General features: G+C 39.8%; 1 protein-coding gene across 1 annotated transcript in view; it reads right to left on the minus strand.

The window, feature by feature from the left end:
* Positions 1-23231, minus strand: part of LOC124553751 (zinc finger protein 708-like) — a 60853-nt gene extending 37622 nt beyond the window's left edge. Inside the window, exons 1-2 of the mRNA XM_047127685.1 lie at positions 23212-23231; positions 5496-5533 (exon numbers count right to left, since the gene is read on the minus strand). Of these exons, the coding sequence (XP_046983641.1) occupies positions 5496-5533; positions 23212-23220 (47 nt within the window). The 5' untranslated portion in view covers positions 23221-23231. The remainder of the gene's footprint in view (positions 1-5495; positions 5534-23211) is intronic.
* Positions 23232-24133: the final 902 nt, after the last annotated feature.

The following is a 24133-nucleotide window of genomic DNA, read 5'->3' on the forward strand; positions in this document are numbered from 1 at the left end:
AATTGAAATAGCACCTAGCTTATGGTGATAAGGGCTTTGATGCTTTGGACAATGTACGCAAAGAGCACACAATCGCCTACACTACAAACAAAGATCACCATATTGCACACCAAATACTCATTGATAAGGCTGCGCAGGTATGTCAAGGGACTGATATTCATGTAGGACAACCTATGTCTGCATATGTGGTTGATAAGGCAATGTTTGGGTACTGGACTAACCTTCAAGCAAATACTGAATGCAGCTCACTGCATACTAAACAAGAAGAAAAACCTATGTGATGTTTAAAAAATTCGTGACAGCGGCAAAACGAGCCTAGAGGCAGAAAGAAGGAAGGAAAGGATGTGTTAAAAGGCATAGGTTGCTACCAATACCAAAGAGATCTGGTGGACCAATTCTGTTTATGATACCTCCATTTGCTGGGCTGTCAGCCACTGGTTTCATTAGCTAGGAGACCTGATATATTTCAAGCAGTACAGAACGTCCAAAAATGCGAAAAGTAATTACAAGCAGTTAAAAGGCATAATATGACCATGGAGGCCATCGCTATGGGTAAAGGCTTATATTTACAATACAGGAAATAACTTGGGTTGTACATTTAAGAAAAAGCCCACAGCAGTGGTACTGGAAAGAAGGATTAAAAACATAGATCCGCTTAAACTCATCAGAAAATTTAAAATCGCGATATTTTACAGCGTGTTTATGTAGGATACATGGCCTGAGACAGTGTGGAAACCCAAGAAACGTGGAACTGTCAATGTAGATGTTGTTCAGGGTATGTAGCGCTTTGTCATTTAAGGTCACATGAAAGATTGTGTTCTCATTTTACCAATAGGAACCAGCTGTTGTACAATGTTTGACACTACCATAACTTCAGTTCATACCTCTGATGATATTTCTGCATGGTATTTTTCCAGAAAATTGCATAAAAACAAGCAGTATGCAAGTCTCCACATCATTTGAGGCTGCAATGTAATTACGTACACTCAAATGCTAATTGGTCTAAATTGAATGCAAACTACTTTCCTCCAATAGATGAGCAGGTAGTAGTGATGTACAGAATCAACTGGTCTGGAAACACATGAAAGCATAGCTAACGTCACTGAATTAATAATAAATTGTGTCTAGAGAATGGGGAAGTTGTGGCAATACCTCCTGGCTCTTGCGACATTGTCAATTCATATGTACACTTGAAACGTTTAGTTGAAGGATTTGAGGTACATGTAAACGTTAATATGTTTAAATCAGAGATAAAAATGAAACTCATTGCGGACTTCAGTCACAAATATTCAATAGGATGGCTACTACATTTCTCAAAGGGTCAAGTGATGGTGTATAATACTGATAAAAATTTTGAGTTAATCAACTGGTGGCCATACTGTCAGTAAGTACAATTCATGTAGAGCATAATATTGCAACGAATTTTGTACCTTGATGACAGGTTAGTCCATACTACTTATCCATTTTTTCCTACAATGGGTCCTGCTTATAAAAGTGAAGAAAATCAAGTCCACAATAAACATGGGCTGCTACATGAAGCCAAGGTGGCGAAGGGTTCACAACCATCATTAATGTGGCAGGTACCGTGAAGTTAGGCTGCCGAAGCAAAAGTCAAAAGTGAACTCCGGGAGGTAACAGAAGAATGGCATGTCCCTTACTGGCAGGAAAGGGAGTCTTCAAATATGAGGGAATAGTATGAGTGGCCACACATGAGAGAGATACAACATGCCTATCCACTGAGGAGGACATCATGCCAGTATATCTAGTAGTTCAGTATCTTCTGCACAGACACTCAACTGGGCTAGTGAAAAAGCCACCAGTGGCGAAACGTATTCCGTGGTGGTGGAGTGTGTTAAGACACCATATGATGGACAGAGGTACAGAGGAATAAACTAAACACCCACACTCTAGTTATGAATGGACATGGGATAAAGAAAACGGAGCAGGGTGGTCTCATCAACTCACCTGGAAGTACCACTTAGGAGATGTAAGACACTGAGGAACTAGGTACTACGTAGAGCTTAGTAAGAATACATGGGAGGACCAAGGAAGTTTCGTATCAGACATGAGCCCCAGGAATTTTCTAGTTTCGGCGAATGGAAGAACAAAAGGCGCAAGATGTAGGATGGTGTAAGAAACTCATTTCACCGAGAAATATTCATACAAAAGGTTTTGGAAGTGGATAGTGAAAGCCACTGCACAAGCTTCATGAGAAAAGACGATAAGAACGACGCTGAAGACGCTGCTCAAGGAGACAAGTTGATGTAGAACTGCAACAGATTGTAAAATCCTTGAAAAAAAGGGAGGTGAGATGGCTGGTGGGAGAATCCATAATATGGTTAATGGGGATAGCAAAGACAATGATACTCAGATAAATGTGTCCGACAAAGCCAAACCATATAAACAGATGTATAAGGATGATGGTTCAAAATGTGGAGAGCACATCTCCACAAGCGAATCACATTCCTGCACACCTCAGTCCGCCAGGGACCAGGACATGCTACAGTAAACTTGAAGTGCATGGAATTGAACAGTCTGCAACGGAAGGATAACGTTTGGAAGATGCTTTACTTGGTCATCACAGCTATGTGAAGGTCGTGAGGGAGGAGTAAAGAAACCTTAGAAGCCTTAGAAACCTGCCAACTGGGTTTGCACTCAGGTGGGGTAGAAGTCGGAAAATGGATAGCACACAGAAAGTGATCACTTGAGTATGTGTCAGAGGGAGTGGGCCATTCAAGATGACGGGTGAGCTGGACAGTGCAGAATGAGAGGACCAAATGGTAATAAATGTGAATGGAATCTGAAAGAAACATGGGTGCTCCAGTGCTAAGAGGGATGATTCAGAAGGTCAGCTAAGAGGTAACCTCTTGGACGGTGTTCCGGGAGCCTCAAAGCAGATGGTGGGAACTGAAGTCACGAAGTAGCAAAAATGAGTGAAGGAGCTGACCAATGAGCTGGAGTAAGTCTGACTTCGTAACAGCAAATAACAGAGGGATGTAGATGTTACAAAGAGAAAAGGTGAAATGAAGGAGGAAAAAGCAGACTGCAACAGCTACCCAACGAGTGTTCAGTGAGATGGATGACCAGCATGGCTCCATGAGGTGGAATGCAGTCCTTGGGGGAAAGGTCACAGAGTCCCAGAACGAAATATGAGAGGTCAAAGGGGTTGTGAGGACAATTTTTTTCTTGGAAGCAGAAAACAAGCGAACACTGCAATTCCAAGAGCAGCTGTAATTCCTCCTTGTTGGGTCTAGTACCACAAATGTGCCATTGGAGAAGAGTCACAATGGGGATTGGGGAGGAGGGAACAAATGACAGTCACCTTGCGGTTGCCGAGTACCAGCCTTCAAAAATTCACTGCTACAGGGGCAGAGGCTGGAGAATCCTGTTCATGAGATCTACAAACATTTTGTCATTCTCCTTGGGTCAGCCTGTGAATTCCATGGCAGAAAATCGGTAGGCAGTGGGCACCAGCAAAATGGAGGTCAGCTGGGTGAGGGTATGTGTGCCAAGAGCACTGAAGGGGATCTCTAAGTCAGGGAAGGAGAAAACCGTTCATTTTTGTTTGATTTCTTAGAACTTTCTAGTTGGCAGATGAAGACTACGTTTTTAGCTGTAGAAAGTATTTGTGGGAGTACTGCTTTTGTCCTATCAGCCTGATAGTTGTGTAGCAGGTGATTTCGTCATCAGGGGCAAGGATTTGATGGCTTGTTGTGCAGCTGCAGGAGGAGAAGGAGATGCTACTGTGACCTGAGTGATTGCACTACTGCAATACTGAACTTGAAGTTGCAAGTCTGGGTGGGCATATTCTCCATTATTCATGGCATAGCAAAAATGATACTGTAAATGCCAGATGGTAAAGTGCAAGGATCTTGACTAGCAAACAACTATGAGTGACAAGGTGGAGTTTGATGTCCTTCACTCAGATCTCCTGGATGGCTCACTCATTAAGACACATGGGACATTCATGGGATTACAACTGATACAGCAGAGAGGAGGCAAACAGCTGCCCTCATGAGCATCTCTGCCAAGAGCAACACATTTGGCCATGTTTTGACAGGATATGTGTTTTATTATAATGTTGAACTCATTTTGTTTGTAATGTATGGTTGGACCATGATGACTTCATAGTCTGCCTTAATCTTTGAGGCAAACACTACTTGAGCAAATGGTAGAAAAAGAGTGCATGTGGGCTTTAAGTTTGCATCAATCTTTTTCATTACTCAATGGGCCACAGTGATGCCATGATTAGAGGGAAGTGTGGATTTCTCTCTCAGTGAGGCCATCTAACATCAGAAGGTAAAGAACACCATGTGAAGAATTTAGTGAACAATGGTCCTCAACACAAACAGGATAACTCTGGAGGAGTGATGCTGTAAGCAGTTGTAGGGCCTGAAAATCACAATACGTCTTCAGAAGCAAAGTTGTATTATATAAATGACAAAATAATGTCACAGGGCCTGCAACTGCAACAACACCTTTCAGAATAATGCAAGCATTAACCGTAGAAAAGACTGACCACCTCCGGTACGTGATACCATGAGGAATTGATGTACAGCTCGTATGGCCTTGAAATCATTACCCTCATTTAATAGACACACTCTAAGACATTGATTGAGCCACTGCAAAAAATCCCCATGATTGCCAACATCTCCAATGGCATGCTCCTTCCAATTGGGTGTCCCTTCAGAGGGGGATTCACACACCGTAAATGACTGTTCGCACCTCCCGAACTCCTGACAGAGGGACCAACTGGCATTTGGGAAAGTAACAGTCACCACTCTCTGGGCCTGGCCTGTATCAGAGGGTATGTGTGAACCCTACTGTTGACCCAGAGCTAGGAATTATACATTACCTTGTCACCTGTAATGTGTCTAATGAATGAGCCAGCCTTCAGGATCACACCAGGATGATGGAGGAACAAAGAGAATGAGGATTTACCAGTTAAGTCTTCGCTACCTTACTGAAACTGGCACCAGCTACTCACAATTCTTCTTGATAATGGCCTGTAAACTGTCACCACTACAAGCTTGTGTGTTTCCTGAGCACCACTGTGGCACAGCATTGAAAGAGTTCTCCAACACTATATTCATTGATCTGAAAGGCTGGGAATCAGCTCCAATTTTTTGATTTATAGCCACTCACCCTTCCTTGTTCTACTGCAGTATGACATTAGCCTGTGGCTATCAAGATGAATTTGTTGAATGTCAGTGATTTTCAAGTGATGTTCTGGATTAAGCACAATACAGCTGCTGATATACCACCTGAACCTTTGTCTTCCTGTACAGATATTAGACATGAGCTCTATTTATCTAGGAACAGTCACATAATGGTTGTTGCACAGAACAGCATTACTGACAATACTGCCTTGTAATGTTGGTGCTTATTGGTAATTCTGAATAATTAAAGTAGTGCATTTTATTTCTGAAGTACTCTCACAATAAATAATAATTAATATTTCTCAAAAAGGTCTGCAGTGAATTATGAAAACTTACCTTGCACTATCAGATGCATATCTTGTTGAGGCTTCCACCTGAAACATTTCAAGAAATGGCCAGTGATTTAAAACTGATGGGACAGTAACTAAATAGATTTATATTAACACCCACCAACATGTGATTGGTCCACCAAATGCTGTAAGTGAAGCTTGAAAATATCATTAAAGAGGACATGATAAACTGTTGCAGTTAATGAAACAGAATATTAGTCAGAATTCACTTTCCATTTTCTCAATTTGTCTTCAGTACTGTAAATAACTACACAAGCTAGTAATTTGGTTGTAGCCATACTTCCTACTAGATACTTCACATTTTTAACCTGTCATGCACTTCCACCTTGTGTAAAATTTTCGTTCACCTTTTTTTATTTTGAAAACTGCCATTCACTGACAGAAGAATCGATTATCATAAATGAAACATTTGGGCCTTTGTGCTCTGGGCAGCCCAGATGAACTTGCAGAGGTGAGGAGCGACTTCTAAACCCATCCTTAAGTTCACATCCAGAACTACATACAGACCTGAACCATTAAATACACAAACATTAATAAATATTGGGAAACTCAAAATACTTTCAGACACTATAAATGTATAACAAAATTGGTATTACAAAACAGCACATTCACAGATGAAGAAAATACCACATTCAGAGAACTGTAGATTTTTACAGAGAACACAGGGAAGAAATTCGCGAAACTATCCCAGAACTAGGCTCTGCATTCATAAACGTCAAATCTATGTTGCAATCAGTACCAAATTTTTCCATTACCTCCAGAAAGACTCACCCCCTGAAATAATCCAATATTTAGATGAGAGGTACACAATAATTGATGCACATTCATCAATAAATCAAGTTAACAAGAACAATGCAGAAAGCAAAACAGTCCTGAGAACTATGTTGAGAAGCATCTGTTGAAGTTCCAGAGGAAAACATAAGAATTTTATTAAATTTTTATCCTCAGATTGGTACAGAATGGAGATGAGAACACTTTCTGCCTAAACTGCTATTAATTAAATGTATTCACAACTGGAATTTTGACTTATGCCATTCTCAGGTGACAGCTTACTATGAACTATGTCGAAGTTATTACATGTCATGCCTAGTCATTGGGGAGTGTATATAAAGATGTGCAGTATGATATGACCGACAGAAATTAGTACATTAAGTACTAACATTGTCTGGACATACAGATTATGAAGACTCCAGTCTTGTAATGACTATGGAATTTGCAAACACAGTTAACTCAAGGAAAGTACTACCTCAAAAGGAATTATAAAGGTTTCAGACATCACACTGACTTACCACTTGAGAATTGTACAGCTGCCAAATTAATTTTGAATAAATATGTACCATAACAGTCCAGGGAGGAAATGTTTTCATTTATAAATGTCTGCCTGACTGTGGATGTAAGAAAAAAGGACAAATGGTAAGAAAAAGACAGTTAGCTAAATTGTTGGCAGATAACCATCCGTGCCACCCCACATATATATATCACTAAATCACTAAAAATATATGCAATCAACACTAATATGATTTGAGAACATCACATAGCTTATGTGCCAATAACAAAGCACAATTCCAAGAACTTAATAAATTTCATAGTCAGATATAGATACCTGTTGAAATTGACCATTACCACTGATTAATAATAGTGGTTCCTGGCCTAGATTAACTGATAATCATGTTCACAGAAGATTAAAAGAAATTCCATGAAAGGTTCAAGGAGAAAACAACAGCAGAATTTCTAAAATACAAGATATATCAGGGATGGCTTAGGACAGGAAGGTCCTGTGATGGGCAGATTGATGAAGGACTAAAGTGGCAAAATACTATTGGAATACATTTGTAAAATTTTAGAAGGCTTATGACTATAAAGCACGACTGCTTTTATTCAAAATTCTTAAAAAATCTGACATGCAGAATACAACATGAGTCCTTTTAAAAGAACTTCAGCCTCATTTGATATAAGAACAGACTTTAGCCAAGGCAATGGACTAACTCCATTCTTCTTTCAGACCATATAGGAAAATGAACATTGAACAGATGGAGCACTTGTCAGAACATAATACCAGAAGTTGAATACTACTTGGTTAGAAAATTGATGTCAAAATTGTCTGTTATACTTTTGTAGATAATTTATGAAATACTGATGGTGTAGAGAAGGTACAAAACAGAGAGAAAGAAAAACAGTACGAAAAGCATGACTACTCATCTCCTCTGATAAGAAGCAGTAATGGGGAACAGCAATACTGCAAAATCCCACTCAAATACTGAGTATGAGAGTATCAGGGGAAGACAAATGTAAGGATCTATGATAACTCATATAGCCAAATGGTGGAGAAAATGGAGCCACAAGAGGAAGACTATGGAAGATGGACTTTCCATTACAGTAAACAGATGTTCATAGTAAAAATTCATTCTCCAAAACTGCAGAACCTCTGACTCACAAGGCAGTCATTTGGCCAGAATACACATCTGCATCATAAACACTGATTTCAGATTTAACAAATGATAATGAAAATTACGAAAAAAGAAAAGATATTAGGAAACAGAACACCAGTACAAACATTTAAATTCAGAAACAATAGACAAGTATACATAAATATGTAGGAAAATAACTGAGGCCAAAATTTGGCAAAGAAGGGTAATGAGTCTTAGCATACTGAAAAGAAAAACTGTGCAGCAGCACTGAATCTTTTTTTATTAAAAAACTCATTGGCTTACAGAAGTGCACAAAGACCTACAAGACACTTGTATAAATAAGCAAGAAATTGAAAACCAAACCAAATACAGAAACCGAATTGAGTTGATAAATTCTCCACAACAAAATAATTCCAAAAAGACAAGATAGAAACTATACATCAGGTGAGTGGAGAGAAATACGTGTACAGATGAAGGAGTAGCATAAAGAAATGTAAAACCTTAGCTGGCCTGTAACTGAGCAGAACAAAAAAATTTGTTTCTCATTTGTAATACCTTCGCAGTACAGCATAGTGGTGGTGCTGTATGTACTGCAAATGAACTACAGCAAGGAGGTCAAAAAAGTCTCTGCAAATATGCAGATAACAGTATTTGGAGTGTTTTGTTAGGTTACAGCAGTGCTCAGAAGTATTTTTCAGTTGTGTTGTTATGCTGTCAGTACTGCTTGCATGCAGTCACAGAAGAGCAATGCATGTAAGTGTCACTTCATCAAACGCTTCATGCTGCTGTGGTTACGTATCTAGTAAATGAGGAAAATCATACAACAATGTAAGTATATATTCTTTTAGCTCAAAAGTATGTAACTTGCCTTGATGGCATGGTATTCATTAACCACTATAACTCAGGTATTCACTCAGTGATTGTTTACTTGTAGAGAACTAGAAGTATAACAAAATGGAACACTTGCTTGATGTGAAACAAACTGTTTGGCATGTCTTCAAGACTGGGAGGTAACAGTCTAGCACTGCTACAGAGTATGGCATATTGCAACAACTAACAAGTGTGCAAAGTCAATGGCATGAACAGCAAGTAACAGTAACCAATAAGCTAAGGTCCGAGCATCCTTGATGAAGAGCGAGGATGAAAGACATTGATTTATTTATTTATTTTATTTCATTGGTCCCTCTGTGGGAATTTGGGAGATATGACCTAAGGTGAGAACAATCACTTAAGGTGAGTGAGCCTCTTTGAGGGACTTCCAGTCAAAAGAGTGTGCTGTCAGAGACACTGGCAATCATGGTAGATTTTTTCGCAGAGTAACCCACCACCTTGAAATTTAAGGTGGGTCCGATGCTTATGAATCTAACAGCAAAGACTTCTCATTGTTACAATCTTATTGGTATACAGTTGCTATGCTTTTTTAAAAAATAATATGAAGAAAATAATATATAAAGTTTTCTCTTAGGTTACAGCAAATGCAATGCTTAACAATTGTTAAAATGGTTCAAATGGCTCTGAGCACTATGGAACTTAACATCTGAGGTCATCAGTCCCCTAGAACTAATTAAACCTAAACAACCTAAGGATACTCAACAAATTCATGTCCAAGGCAGGATTTGAACCTGTGACTGTAGGAGTCGTGAGGTTCCAGACTGAAGCATCTAGATCTACTCTTAAAGTGGTTCCATATAATTTGTTACTACCTAGTTGATGAGAATATAATTTATATAATGCACATGTCAAAGAAAAATAAATGAAAAGAATATTTAATAGAATGAGTGCAGCGAAAGAAAATGCTGTATTTGGAAGTGTAATATAGTCAAAGTAGCACGTTGGCTGATAATGGCTTATTTCAACGTATTTGAGATGAGAAGGTCTTGGTACAACCTCGAGCTATTCTCATCTGAAATGGTTTGTGCTAAGGACAGAATGATTTGTAGGCAATCAGCTGTAGCTCCAAGAGAAACACCTCAACAAATCAGGGATGATCTGAAGCAACATAATGGACTGAGCCCACGCACGTCTACCATAAAAAGTCACTTAGTAACAGGCGATTTACATGATAAATGAAATAAACCAGCTCATAAATTCAAAAACTAGGGACAGGATAGACTTTCCACGGAAACCTTGAACTTGGAATGCCAAAGACAGATTTAAGGTTTTATGGAGTGACAAAAATAAATTTAACATTTTTTTTTCTGATGGTGTGGAGTATACAGGGTGAGTCACTAACTATCGCCACCAAGAGTAACTCTGAAAGTATGATAGGAGTTGAGAGATTTGTGGGACAAAAGTTGCATGGTACAACAGGGGCCACAGTATGAAATTGGTTGATTCAGAGATATAAAGGTCAACTTTACTTTTTAAATGGGATGCTACAGTTTGATACTTATTTTCTGATGGCAGCTATGGAGATGAATCCGATGATGTTTAACACTAATGTCTTTGAAGGTCAATGAAGGCCAAAAAGGTGGCTTGAACATCCATTTACAGAAGGTGTTCGAAGTGATGACCATTGGTATCAGTGCAGTGCTGCGATCTTCTTACCATGGATGGAGTGGTATTTCTTATCACATCAGCACTTATGGAAACACATGCTCTGACAATTGTCTCTTATATCTCATGCAAATAGATATGCAGACTTGTAATAAATAGATTACAATTTCATATCCTTCAATTACGCAATGGCAGTTTTTTGTATTACACATTTATGTTTATGTAATTGTAACAAATGCTTTCTATAAAACATTTTTGAGTGCTACTGTAATAGGACTGTATTAAGACCCATGGTGAGATGAAATAAGGAGATAGTAAAGAACAGTGGCAGAGTACAAATACTGTTTTGTTCTGCAGATCACTATATGCAATCTGATGACCATCTGGACAGCAGCAAAAATCCTTAAGTACATTGATGTGAGCTCATCAGATCAAATCAAAATGTGTTCGAAGAAAACAACTACCATATTTTACAGACTGTAAGGTGCACCTTAATTTTCAAGCAATTTTTAAGGAAAGTACATTTTTACCATTTTTTTATTAGATTGCAAAGTGAGCCTAAAAATTTCTTAGTTTATAAAACCAAAATGACCTTGTAAGATCACTGACATTCATTATCTCAACTTTCCTCAGCATCATTGTCCTCTATATATAAGATGGTCTTCATTACCATTATGAGCATTATTTATGTCGACCTACTAAAAGATTTAACAATGATATTTTCTCTCACCCTACATTGCAACTGCTTGTTTGTTTGTAGATCATTTTAGAACTCCCTTTGTTTGAATTCATGTTGGGCTTAATCCATCATCCATTTGTTCCAATCCTCTTCCATTTACAATTTAAATACACTGAAATGCCATGGAAACTGGTATACGCATGTGTATTCAAAGATAGAGGTATGTCAACAAGCAGGATATGACACTGCAGTCTGCAATGCCTATATAAAACAAGAAGTGTCTAGCACAGCTGTTTTATCAGTTACTGCTTCAACAATGGCAGGTAATTAAGATTTAATTGAGTCTGAATGTGACATTATAGCCAGTGCATGAGCGATGGGACAGCATTTCTGAGATAACAATGAACTGGGGATACTCCAGTATGGCGATTTCATGAGTGTACAGTGAATATCAGGAATCCATTAAAATATAAAATTTTTGACATTGCTGTGGCCAGAGAAAGATACTGCAAGAACGGGACCACCAAGAAATGAAGAGAATCATTCAACATGATGGATGTGCAATCCTTGCAAAAATTGCTGCAGGTTTGAATACTGGGCCATCAAAAAGTATCAGCATGCAAACCATTCAACAAAACATTACTGATATGGGCTTTTGGAGCCGAAGGCCCACTCGTGCACCCTTGATTACTGCACGACACAAAGCATTACACCTCAATTTGGCCTGTCAACACCAGCATTGGACTGTTGAGACTGGAAACATGTTGCCTGGTCAGATGAGTCATTTCAAATTGTATTGAGCAGATGGATGTGTAAAGGTATGGAGATAGCCTCATGAATCTATGGATCCTTCTTGTCAGTAGGGAACTGTTCAAGGTGGTGGAGGCTCTGTAATGGTGTAGGGCATGTGCTGGATTGATATGGGACACCTGATACATTTGGATATGACTGACAGATCACACGTACATAAGTATCCTATCTGATCACCTGCAGCCATTCATGTGCATTGTGCAATCTGACAGACTTGGGCAATACCAGTAGAATTGCTACAGAGTGGCTCCACGAACACTCTTCTGAGAAACACTTCTGCTGGCCACCAAATTCCCCTGGCATTAACATTACTGAGCAAAACTGGGATGTCTCATGACATGCTCTTCAGAAAAGATCCCCAGTCCCTCATACCTTTTCTGATTTATGGTCAGCCCTGCAAGATTCTTGGTGTCAATTCTTCCCCTGCAGTACTTCAAACATTAGCTGAGTACATGCCATGTTGTGTTGCAGGACTTCTGCATGCTCACTGGGGCTCTACATTACACAGGTGTACCAGCTTATTTGGCTTTTCAGTGTAGTGTATTTGTCAAGACTTCAAGAAGTTGCAATTGTGATGTAAGTCCTCCTGCAATAACAGCAAGCTCTGTATTTAATTGTCTCCATTTCTCTTTCACAGAATTTTACAAATGACTACTGAAGTGATCTAGCACAAGAAGAGAACTCATCTTCAACGAAGTGACTTTCCTTTGCTTCTGTTAATCCACAATTTCATACCAGCCTCATCCATCCAATCCTTGTCACAAACATGAACTACACCTACCAGTATTCCACAAGGTTTTGAAGTTTTTTAGCACTTGAAAATGATCACTGGATTAAGTTTAGTGCCATCAACACAACACGAAAGAAGAACAGTGTAGTGCATTTTTTCATGTTCACCTGTTTTAATAGTTACCGTTTTAGCACTTTTCATGGCAACAATTTTGTTTCCTGGCACATCAAGTCTTTATGCACTATTTAACTTAGTTCCACACTGGTTTTCTTTCTATGTTGTATAATAATGTGATGGAAAGGTAATACTCTCTTCATACTCTTGTGGAATTTTATGAGATGTTTTGGTCTTGGTTCACATGCTATGTCCATGATACTTTATAAACCTGTAGCACCAAACATTTTCACCCTTAGTATCTGTTAAGTTCCACTGTAGCACTAGCTTACAAGCATGTATTTGAGACATTTTTGTAGTAATTCGAATACCATTTGGATGGTGTGCTTGAATCCATTTCAGTACAGCATCTTCTAGTTTTCGCCATTTTGTATTCAGTCCCGTATTTGCACATTTGGCCTTCCTCATGTTTTTTTGTTCTTCTTTACTAGCCTGCCAATAGCAATTTTTTTTTCTGTTGCTGGAGGACTGTAATGCTGCTCAGCTGCTGTGTTTCCACATTGTTCTGCATATGCTTTTACTTTCTATTTATAGCCTGCATCATATTAGTACCTTTTATTTTTTCCACTGTGAAGCTAGCTACTAAAGAAAATGTTCTTCTGTTACCAATAACACAAATCACTTTCAATTCAAGTTTGCTGGCACTGTAGCCTGCAATGACACATCACAGACTAGACAGTGCTCTTGGTTTGTGATTGTGGGGCATGAGGGAGACACTGTTAGCAAGCGTGTGAATCCCATTAACTCCTGTTCGTTGCATTGGTGCAATTGAATCCAATGTTGCTGGATAGAAATAGATTTCCTGCAGCATTGAATATGTGGCAAATTTTAAGGCAACCAGGAATTTTGACGCCAACGCTGGACTTGTTATATTAAATTCGAGTATAACACACCTCAACTTTGAAGGCACTTTTTTTGATCAAACAAATGAGTTTTATAATCTGTAATATATGGTATCAAGTCTCTGTAAGTACCACTGGAAATTAATTTGAACAAATAATTAAGGTAACTTAAAATTTATTATGCATTCAAACTTTCAAATACTACAAGTGGGATATTAATGTGAGTATCATCAAATGTACAGGACTGATTGACACTGAACATTTGTCATTTAACATTGAAACACGAACAGATATACATTTAATATTTTTCTCTGGTGAACTATGTTCCTCCCAAGCCAAGAGAAATACCATTAACCGGTTATCCATTGGGAATACTTTCCTGTGAGAGAAAGTCGACAACTGTGAGGCAGTATTTAAATTCACATTCATACAACTTTTGCAATAGTATCTTTGAGGAAGTTTAGGACATTTCCAAGGTCAATGCTATGATGGCAAGTAGAATTTGTCACACATTTAAACATACTCATCAACCCATTGACAGACAAAAGATGAATGCAGCCAAAGTAAGTGAGGAACAGCAATAAGCAAAGGATTCAACGTATCAAATATTCTAACTCTGCTGACTGATCTCTCAAAAAATCAGATGCATAGCCAACTGCTAATTTGTCACTTTCCAGCTATAGAACATTATTCACAAGTATTATATAGAAAAACACTAAAACTGAATTCAACGGTATTATATCAAACTGTGCATCTGAACTTCAGGAGTTAAATATAGCACTGTATAGTTTTTCATTAATTAATTTTTATAAACACTGATTATAATACCGCTGACTTTTACTACTGGTAAGCCAAAACTGCCACAAGCACAAACCACACATCAAACTGTACAGTTAATCTGGAACTCAACTGTATCCAGGGTATCTAAAATTTGACTAAAACTACTCAATTAATTTGATGAGAGCTAAATAAACTCCACAATTCCATATGCCAAAAGACAGTATATTTTACACTACATCCTTACCTTTATCCTTGGTCAGTATGTGTTGGCACGTTTTTGAAAAATTAACTGTTATGCAGTGTGATCAAGATATGTTCAGTTCAATTGGTTGTAACTCAAACTTCGTATGTGCTACATAGTAGCATAAAGCACCATGTAAATAAGCAGGAAATTATGATCTAACCTGATAAGATGCATTTCGTTTGTATACAAACATTCCTTCGTGTTTACTTATTTTAACAGTGTCATGATGGCAGTTTATTATGTTTTCACCAATATTTAATGCAATATTTATCTTAGAATATTTCATAAGGTTTTACAGTGACAAGCATGGGGAGGTGCTGAATTCAAGCCAGGCTTCACAAACTTCTCACTAGGGTACGAACTAATCCAGAAGGTACGTTGAGGAAGGAGGATGGGGAAAATACAAACACATCATGTGAGACACTGGAACTGCTCCTCAAAATTCATTTTCCTCAATATGCTCTGGCGGATAACATAGGCCAGAATGTGACCCCTGAAAACAATGGTTCTCAGCCACTCAAAGAGAGGACTGTGACCGGCCAAGGCGTGTGTCGATTTCAGTAAAATCCAATGGGCAGTGGGAACATTCTAACTGGTCCAGTCACCTGGCCCCGATGGCATCTTTCCAGCTCTCTTGAAACAAGCAGGAGAGAATCTTGTAAGAGCGCTGTGCAGGTTATTCAGGGTTAGCCTAGCAGCGGGAGTCATTCGCAACGCCTGGAGGGCAGTGACAGTTGTCTTTATTCTAAAGCCAGGGAAAACTGATCACACCAGGCCCAAGGATATGAGATCAATCAGTCTGGTTAATGTACATGTTAGGGAGAGGAGGCTAACTATGGCTCATCTACATTCAAACCAACACACACATCAACCAGGTAAACCACCAGAGAAAGCTTTCTGACAATTTGTTGTGAGGGTGGAAAAAGCCCTTTGCTTTCAAGAAAGAGCCCACTCCATCTTCCTGGACATTGAGGGAACTTTTTGTAAGACAACTGTTCATTCCATGGTTAGGGCAGCAGAGATGCATGACCTAGTGACCACTATATGTAGGTGGACTAAGGCCATGCTTAGTAGGAGGAGGATAGAAGCCACCGTGATGAATGAAAAGATGGTAATTAACACCACTAGAGATTCTCCACAAGGAGGAGTTTTGTCCACTTCATTGTGGAATCTAGTGGTGAACAAACACATTGAGAAACTAGATTCCAGGCAATGATTTTGTGAAGGATACACACATGACCTTGTCATAGTAATACTTGGCAAATTTACTGACACAGTTAGGAATATGGCACAAGGTGCACTGAACATTGTGCAAGACCAGTGCATTAAATAGAACCTAAGGGTTAATCCTATGAAGACTGTTGTGGTATCAATCATGAAAAAGCATATTCAACACTGAAGTTGGAATCTAAAGCTTTTCGATGAAAGGGGATAGTGAAAAATCTAGGGGGTACCCTTAGATGAGAAACTAATATGGACCCCTCACATTAAGAGCATCTGCTCCAGGGCGAAAGGTACTCTAGTGAGTACCAGAAGGACTTTTGGCAAAAAACTATGGCCTAAGACCCTGAGGTATGCACTGGATATACAGCACAGTGGTTAGACTTAGGATCTCCTATAAGGCCGTGGATATACAGCACAGTGGTTAGACTTAGGATCTCCTATAAGGCCGTAGTGTCCTGGAAGAAGGTAGAACAGCAGGTTGCAGCTAAGAAGCTTGCTAAGGTGCTGAGCCTGGCCTGCTTCACCACAAGAGGCAGAATTAGTAGCGCACCAACCACTGGGGTGGAAGCCATGCTGGACATGCCTCCACTAAACCTTTGTGAAGCAGCTGGTGCATACAGACTCAAAACTGGTAAAAACTGGATCTCATTGAGATATCCAGACCCACACACTAATATAGTGAGTGAGGCAAATATAGGAATGGCTGGGGAACTGCCGGCCGACTACATAATAACTCCCAACTGCTTCAACAAGCTTTACAATATAATAATTTGAAGTTGGGAACAGTAAGAAAAAACAGTTTGACACCATACTGGGGACATTGTCTGGTTCACTGATTGGTCGAAATCAGACCAAGATGCTGGGGCCATGGTATATGGAATTCAGCGAAGACTGGAGGGCATCATCTCTCTAGGACAACTGGCCTCGGTATTCCAATTGGGTAAAACCAATATTGGTCCTTGGCCACTCAGGGATCGGTGGCAATGAACAAGCCGACAAATTGGGGGCAGAGACTCCATTCATTAAACCGGAACCTGTCCTGACAATCACCAAGGCTATGATCAAACTAGAACTACAGAACTGGCTTGGAGGACAGCACATAGAATACTGGTCCAAGAACGATAAGCAAAAACATGGCAAGTTAATGATGTCAAAGCCGTGTTTTAAAAGAAGCTCTGTAATCCTGGGCTTGAACAGCCAAGAGATTAAACTCACACCCAAAGGTGTAATGGAGGCATGTCCAGCACGGCTTCAATCACAACAGTTGGCGTGCTACTAATTCTGCCTGTTATTGCGAAGCAGGCCAGTCTCTGCACCTTAGCAAGCTTCTTAGCTGCAACTTGCTGTTCTACCTTCTCCCATGACACTATGGCCCCATTGGAGATTCTAAGTCTAACCACCGTACTGTATATCCAGTGCATACCTCAGGGTATTAGGCCTTAGCTTTTTTGCCACAAGTCCTTCTGGTATTCACTAGAGTACCTTTCACCCTGGAGCAGATGCTCTTAACCCCTAATCACAGTCGTGAGTACTTCTCACGCAACTACAGTCATGCAGTCCCGTGGACTGCATTCAGAAGGTGGGGAAAATATGTAAATATCACCTATCTAGTGCTACTTTTTGAATTTAGTACTACATATTTATTCTTCAATTATACGTAAATGGTAACTTATGAACAAAATATTGTTTCGGTGCTGTGAAAAAGACCTATTCATATTGCACTCTAAATTCTCATTGAAATTTACAGTGATGGACAAATATCCAAATATCTAAGTGTAGTTCTTTACTTGAAACTTGGTTGTTGCAGGTTAATGTTGATCAAGTACCACCGGTGTTAAATTTAATGAGTATTCTTGACAGCAAATGAAACAGAAAAAATCTGCACTACTGAAAGTGGCCACATTACGCACCACCTTACACGCACTGCGGACACACCTTACAAGAGCATTCCAAACAATTTGGGACCTTGCACTTGCGACACAAGTAACTTGTCTTTCTCTTCTTTTTTGGTGGACAAATGCGACATGGCTTCCTTCCATCCCTAGGTAGTTTGCCCTCCTTTTCCAGCTCTTCATGGAGATGTACTTCAGTTCTTAGAACTCTAACGATAGAAAATCTCAATTCTGGTGGGAGGCATTTATTCACTATCCTTTCGTGCAGTGAATGTTCGATCAGTTCTTTCGCTAGAGCTTTCATCAAGTTCATCCTGGTAAGCACAGTTCTTTCCTTGAATGACTGATGAACAATATATGCACTGACAACACTCATGTCAAGAATATGGAAAACCACGGCCATGGTCCAATGTTGCGTGCAACGACTTTAACAATATTTGGCACACTTTTCGTCTACAGTATCAACAGCACCCTTTGTGTTGTTATAGTGGGCTATTATTACAGGTTTTTTACTTTCCACGTCATCTTCTATGGAGTGATGCATTGTTGATATAAGAATTACTGCTCTTCCTTTCTTAGGTACATGCAAAATGAGCGTGATGTGTTTGGTAAATCCATACAGCATTGTTCCAACTTCACGTCTACAGGAAGGCAAGAAAGATGCAGGAATTTCCTTTCGGTTCTTCCGCATTGTTCCCACTGTGGTCAAATAATTTTTCTGTAGCACATCTGCAAGTTCGATTGACACATACCAGTTATCAGCAGTGTTGTTTTGGTTAGCATGTGCTATTGGCTTGCACAATCTGAGGACAGCCTGAGTGATAATGGCGTATTTCTTCTCGTCTGGGGAAAGTACAATCCGTTCTTCTAAATTTATTTGCACTCTCAAATTTTCCTCTGCCTCTCTTTTTCTTGTCTTTTATGAAATATTACCTTTTCCACAGTAGAGATAGGTGTTGAACGTGTAGTTAGTCCTGGAGTCGGCTAGGCATTGAAGCTTCAGGCCATACTTCGCTGGTTTAGATGGAATATACATTTTGAATTTACAGTGTCCTTTGAAACCGATTAGCATTTCATCAACTGTAGCATTAACCCCAAAAATATAGGATCGCTGCAAATTTTCATTGAATTTATGTACAATGTTTGTTATAGCAGCTGCTGGATCAGAAACCTTACATAACTCCATGTAATCAGGGTTGTCAAATCTCAGGCAGTTGAGAATTACAGCAAATATTGCTGATGATATAGTGATACGGAAAACAGCACGGACTGTCCCATCAATACAAAAGAGAGAACATATGTTTTAGTTAATCAATTTGAATACTGAAGTGTATATAAGAAGGTCGATGAAACTCTTCATTTCAGACATTGTGCAAGGTCTGACTTCTGTTCCCTTCCTGTAGAAATTGGTCTCACAATGGAACTGAATAAGTTCTCTACACTTTAATTACAAGCCAACGTTATATACGAAGTCCTTGTGGACACTAAGTACAATCCGTTCTTCTAAATTTATTTGCACTCTCAAATTTTCCTCTGCCTCTCTTTTTCTTGTCTTTTATGAAATATTAATAAATACAGTACACTAATACACTGCACATTATTTCAGTTTATTTGCAGTGTACTATAAAAATTGAAAATAAAAAGATTAAAAGATCAAACAATGGAAAATCCAGGACAGAATGGAACAATATGATGAAAAGAGCAGTTGCTGTGCACCATATAGCAGAGATGCTGAGTCGCATATAGGAGAAACAAAAAGACTGTCACAAATATAGCTTTCAGCCAGTGAGGCCTTTATCAAAATTAGACAACAAACACACACATACACACTCGTACCAAGATAACTCCTACACACATGACTGGAGTCTCAGCCAACTGAGGCCACACTGCAAGCAGCAGCACATGTGCATCATGAAGTGAGCGGCAACTGGGCGGGGGTAAGGAGGTGGCTGGGGTAGTGAGGGAGAGGGATAGTAGCATAGTGGTGGCAGACAGTGATGTGCTGTTGGGGAGCATACAGCACTGAGGTGGAAAGAGGGTAAGGCAGCACACTATCTGATCAAAAGTATAGAGACATCCCCAAAAACATATATTTTTCATATTAGGTGCATTGTGGTGCCATCTACTGCCACGTACTCCATATCAGCAACTTCAGTAAACATTATAAATCATCAGAGAGCAGAATGGGGCTCTCCGCAGAACTCGCATACTTTGAATGTGGCTAGACGATTGGGTGTCACTTGTGTCGTACGTCTGTACACAACATTTCAAAACTCCTAAACATCCCTAGTTCCACTGTTTCCAATGTGATAGTGAAGTGGAAATGTGAAGGGACACTTACAGCACAAAAGTGTACAGGCCAACATCATCTGTTGACTGACAGATACCTCCGATAGTAGAAGAGGTTCGTAATGTATAATAGACAGACACCTATCTATATAATCAGACAGGAATACCAAACTGCATCAGGATCCACTGTAAGTACTGTGATAATTAGGCAGGAGGTGAGAAAACTTGGATTGCATGGTCAAGCGGCTGCTCATAAGCCACACATCACACCAGTAAATACCAAACAATGCCTCACTTGATGTAAGGAGTGTAAACATTCGATGACTGAACAGTGGAAAAACATTTTGTGGATTAACAAATCACAGTACACAATGTGGCAATTTGATGGCAGGGTGTGGGTATGGTGAATAGCCAGTGAACATCATCTGATAGCACGTGTAGTGCCAACAGTAAAATTCGGAGGCAGTGGTGATATGGCGTGGTCGCGTTTTTCACGGAGGGGCTTGAAGCCCATGTTGTTTTCCATGGTACTATCGCAGACCAGGCGTACACTGATGTTTTAAGCACCTTCTTACTTCCCACTGTTTAAGAGAAATTTGGCCAGAATGCCATGGGTATTCTGCCATCCACCAAACCAACACAATATATTCATCCATCCCTGTGGTATTCCACCATCCACCAAACCTACACAATATACTCATCCATCCCTACACAACCTCTTCTTCTAACCCCTTAACCTCATGGCTCATACCCCTGTAATAGACATAGATGTAAGACCTGTCCTATGCATCCTCCCACCACCACCTACCTCCAGTCCAGTCACAAATATCACCTATCCCATTAAAGGCAGGGCTACCTGTGAAACAAGTCAAGCAGTCTACAAGCTAAGGTGCAACCACTGTCTTGTATTCTATGTGGGCATGACAACCAGCAAGCTGTCTGTCCACATGAATGACCACCGAATAAACTGTGGCCAACAAACAAATGGGCCACCCTGTTCCTGAGCGTGCTGCCAAACAGGACATACTTTATTTCAGTGACTGCTTCACAGCCTGTGCCATATGGATCCTTCCCACCAATACCAGTTCTTCTGAATTGCACAGGTGGGAACTTTCCCTGTAATATCTCCTATGTTCCCATAACATCCTGGGCTCAACCTTAGTAAGTCATTGTCCTCTCCCATCCAGTCCATTCTCTGTTCCCATTCCAGCATTACACAGCCCTCATTTCTCCATCACACCATCATTTTACTTTTCCTCTTTTCTGCATTCCCCCTCCCGATCTCTCCACTGCCCTTCATCTAACCTCCCAACTGCACATGGCTGCCCTACCCTCTTTCCACCTCAATCCTGTGTGCTCCCCAACAGGATGTCACCCTCTACCTCCACCATCCTTAGCCCACTATTCCTCCCCTTCCCCGCACCAACCTCCTCCTCACCCACACCCAGTCACCATTCCCATCATGCACTGGTGCTGCTACTCACAGTGTGACCTCAGTTGCCTGACACTGCAGTCATGTGTGTGTGAGTTGCATTTGCAGAAGTATATATGTGTATGATTGTCATTTAATTCTGAGAAAGGCCTTACTGGACGAAAGCTATATTTGTGACAGTCTTTTTGTTGTTCCTATCTGTGACTCAGCATCTTGCTATATGATGAGTAGCAACTTTCACAATATTGTTAGAAGATTAAAAGAATCATCCACATAGGGGCTTGACCTAACAACCTTCAGACGACATGAATGTTGGTTGTCTACCATTTTTGACATGTCCGAAACAGCAGACATGACACAGAATCTGCACCTCTTATAAATTATATGTAAATTAAAGGTGGAGAGGGTATAAAGGGAAGGAAAGGGAATTGATCACAGCTATCGGCTGCATTGGGACATTACGGAGTGAACATGTGTACCTGGATCTCATGCTTACTAGGCAGGTTCAATAACCACTGCAACATCCAGGACACAGTGTTATCACAACTGCATGGATTATCTTGGTTTGCCTCACAGCTGATCCACACTCTCATCTAGCACCACCTACCCACAGCTCCTGTCCATGTCCAAAAGAGCAGACACCACACTTTCATATAATTTTATAGGCCTAGCTAGGCAATGAATCCAGCTACATCAATGTGGATGCACAAGTATGTCCTACCTCCTGTGGGAATCTCAGATGAGTAAATATGGAGGAAATGGGACAGGGGCTGAGGATAGGTGGCACTCGATGTGAGTGTGGATCGGCTGTGAGGCGAGCCAAGATAGTCCATGCAGTTGTGGTAACACTGTGCCCCCAGATGGTGCAGTGTTTATCGCACCTGCCCTGTGAGTAGGAAATCCCATGTTCGAATCACAGTCTGGTACATACTTTCACTTGTCACCACCGATTCTGCATAATGTCCCAATGTAGCTGACAGCAATTATCCCTCCCCTTTCCTTTCATTTCCACCCCCCTTGACCTTCAATTTACATAAAACCTTCAGATTACTGTTTTGTATTCTTTTCACTGTGCCAACCACTCCCTATAAACTATACTAATATAAATGGCCCATGCCTTACCCGACCTGCACCAAATTACTATTCCTTCTACATGCTTGGACATCTGGAGTTCCCACTTCTGTCATTCTCATTTCTGGCCAAGCCCTGCATGTATCATAAATTTGTGCAAAAGCAGAGATGAAGAAGTACATTTACTTCTCAGTCATGTTGTCCTATAATCTGCCAAGTAGGGGAGTTGAGACTTTCTTTCGTTTCAAAGACGTCTGAACATTTTCCAATACAAACAACAATGGCGAGTACATAAGTTCAGAAGTTGGGTTTATGGTTCCAAAAAGCAAGGAGTTCTATTTCCCCTGCAGAAATCATGTACAATAAAACTACCCATTCATCTGTAATCTATTTGACATTCCCATGCCTCACAACTAACAATGGATTAGCAGTATGAATTGTGTGTTTCCTCAAGTATCCACCTGCTGTATAAAAAATGCAGCACCTAAAGCTGAATGTGTTTCTCCTTGTGAATACTACACCCTCCTCCTCTGGAATTTGAGGCTCCACCAAGTGCACACAGAATTTAGACAAGAGATATATCCTGAGAAAAGAAAGACTTAACAGACCTTAAGACATAGCAGTAGCTTACCTCCTCCATCTTAACTCCCAGAGGATTCAATTCGGGATTGCTGAACATCTGTAACAAAGAAATAATGTAAGAGATCCATTACTATTGTTCAACATGCAGTACATGCACACGCTAAATTCACAACATTAGGAATCTCTCATATGAATTATTGTATAAAGTGCTTTTCTTTAAGAGGATGAGGAGAATACACTAATGGCATGCACCAAATTAAAACATGACTCAAGATCACACACTTCTCTTAAAGTATAAGCTCAGTGTTTTTATTTATTCATTCATGAGGAAAAAACTATTTAGCATGTAACATATATGAAAAAAAAATATATTCTCAGAATTTAATAAGAACGTGATTATTCCAGGTCCAAAGAAAGCAGGAGCTGACGTGTGAATATCCTGAACCATCAGTTTAAGAAGTCGTTATTGCAAAATACTGTCATGAATGACTTACACACAAATGAAGTGACTGACAGAAGCCAACTTTGGCAACATTAATTTTGGTTTCTGGAGAAATGTAGGAACACATGAAGAAATACTGACCTCACAACTTAACTCAGCAGGTAAGAAAGGCTAGCCTCTGTTTATAGGGCATTTAGATGTAAGCTGAGCTTTTGACAATGCTGACTGGAACACACTCTTTGAAATTTTGAAGGTAGCACAGAAAAAACACAGGGAACAAAATTTATTTGCAACTTGTTCAGAAACCATTTTGGTGTTCTAAGCGTTAAAGGACATGAAAGGAAGACAGTAGCTGAGAAGTAAGTGTGATCAAGTTGTAGCCTATCCCCATGTTTTTATACCTGAACATTGAGCAAGCAGTAAAAGAAACCAAGGAAAAATTTAGTACGTGAATTAAAGTTCAGGGAGAAGAAATAAAAACTACAGTTTGTCGATTTTATTTATTTATTTACACATCAGGTTCCATAGG

This window comes from Schistocerca americana, chromosome 11, assembly GCF_021461395.2.
Source record: "Schistocerca americana isolate TAMUIC-IGC-003095 chromosome 11, iqSchAmer2.1, whole genome shotgun sequence".
Taxonomy (NCBI): domain Eukaryota; kingdom Metazoa; phylum Arthropoda; class Insecta; order Orthoptera; family Acrididae; genus Schistocerca; species Schistocerca americana.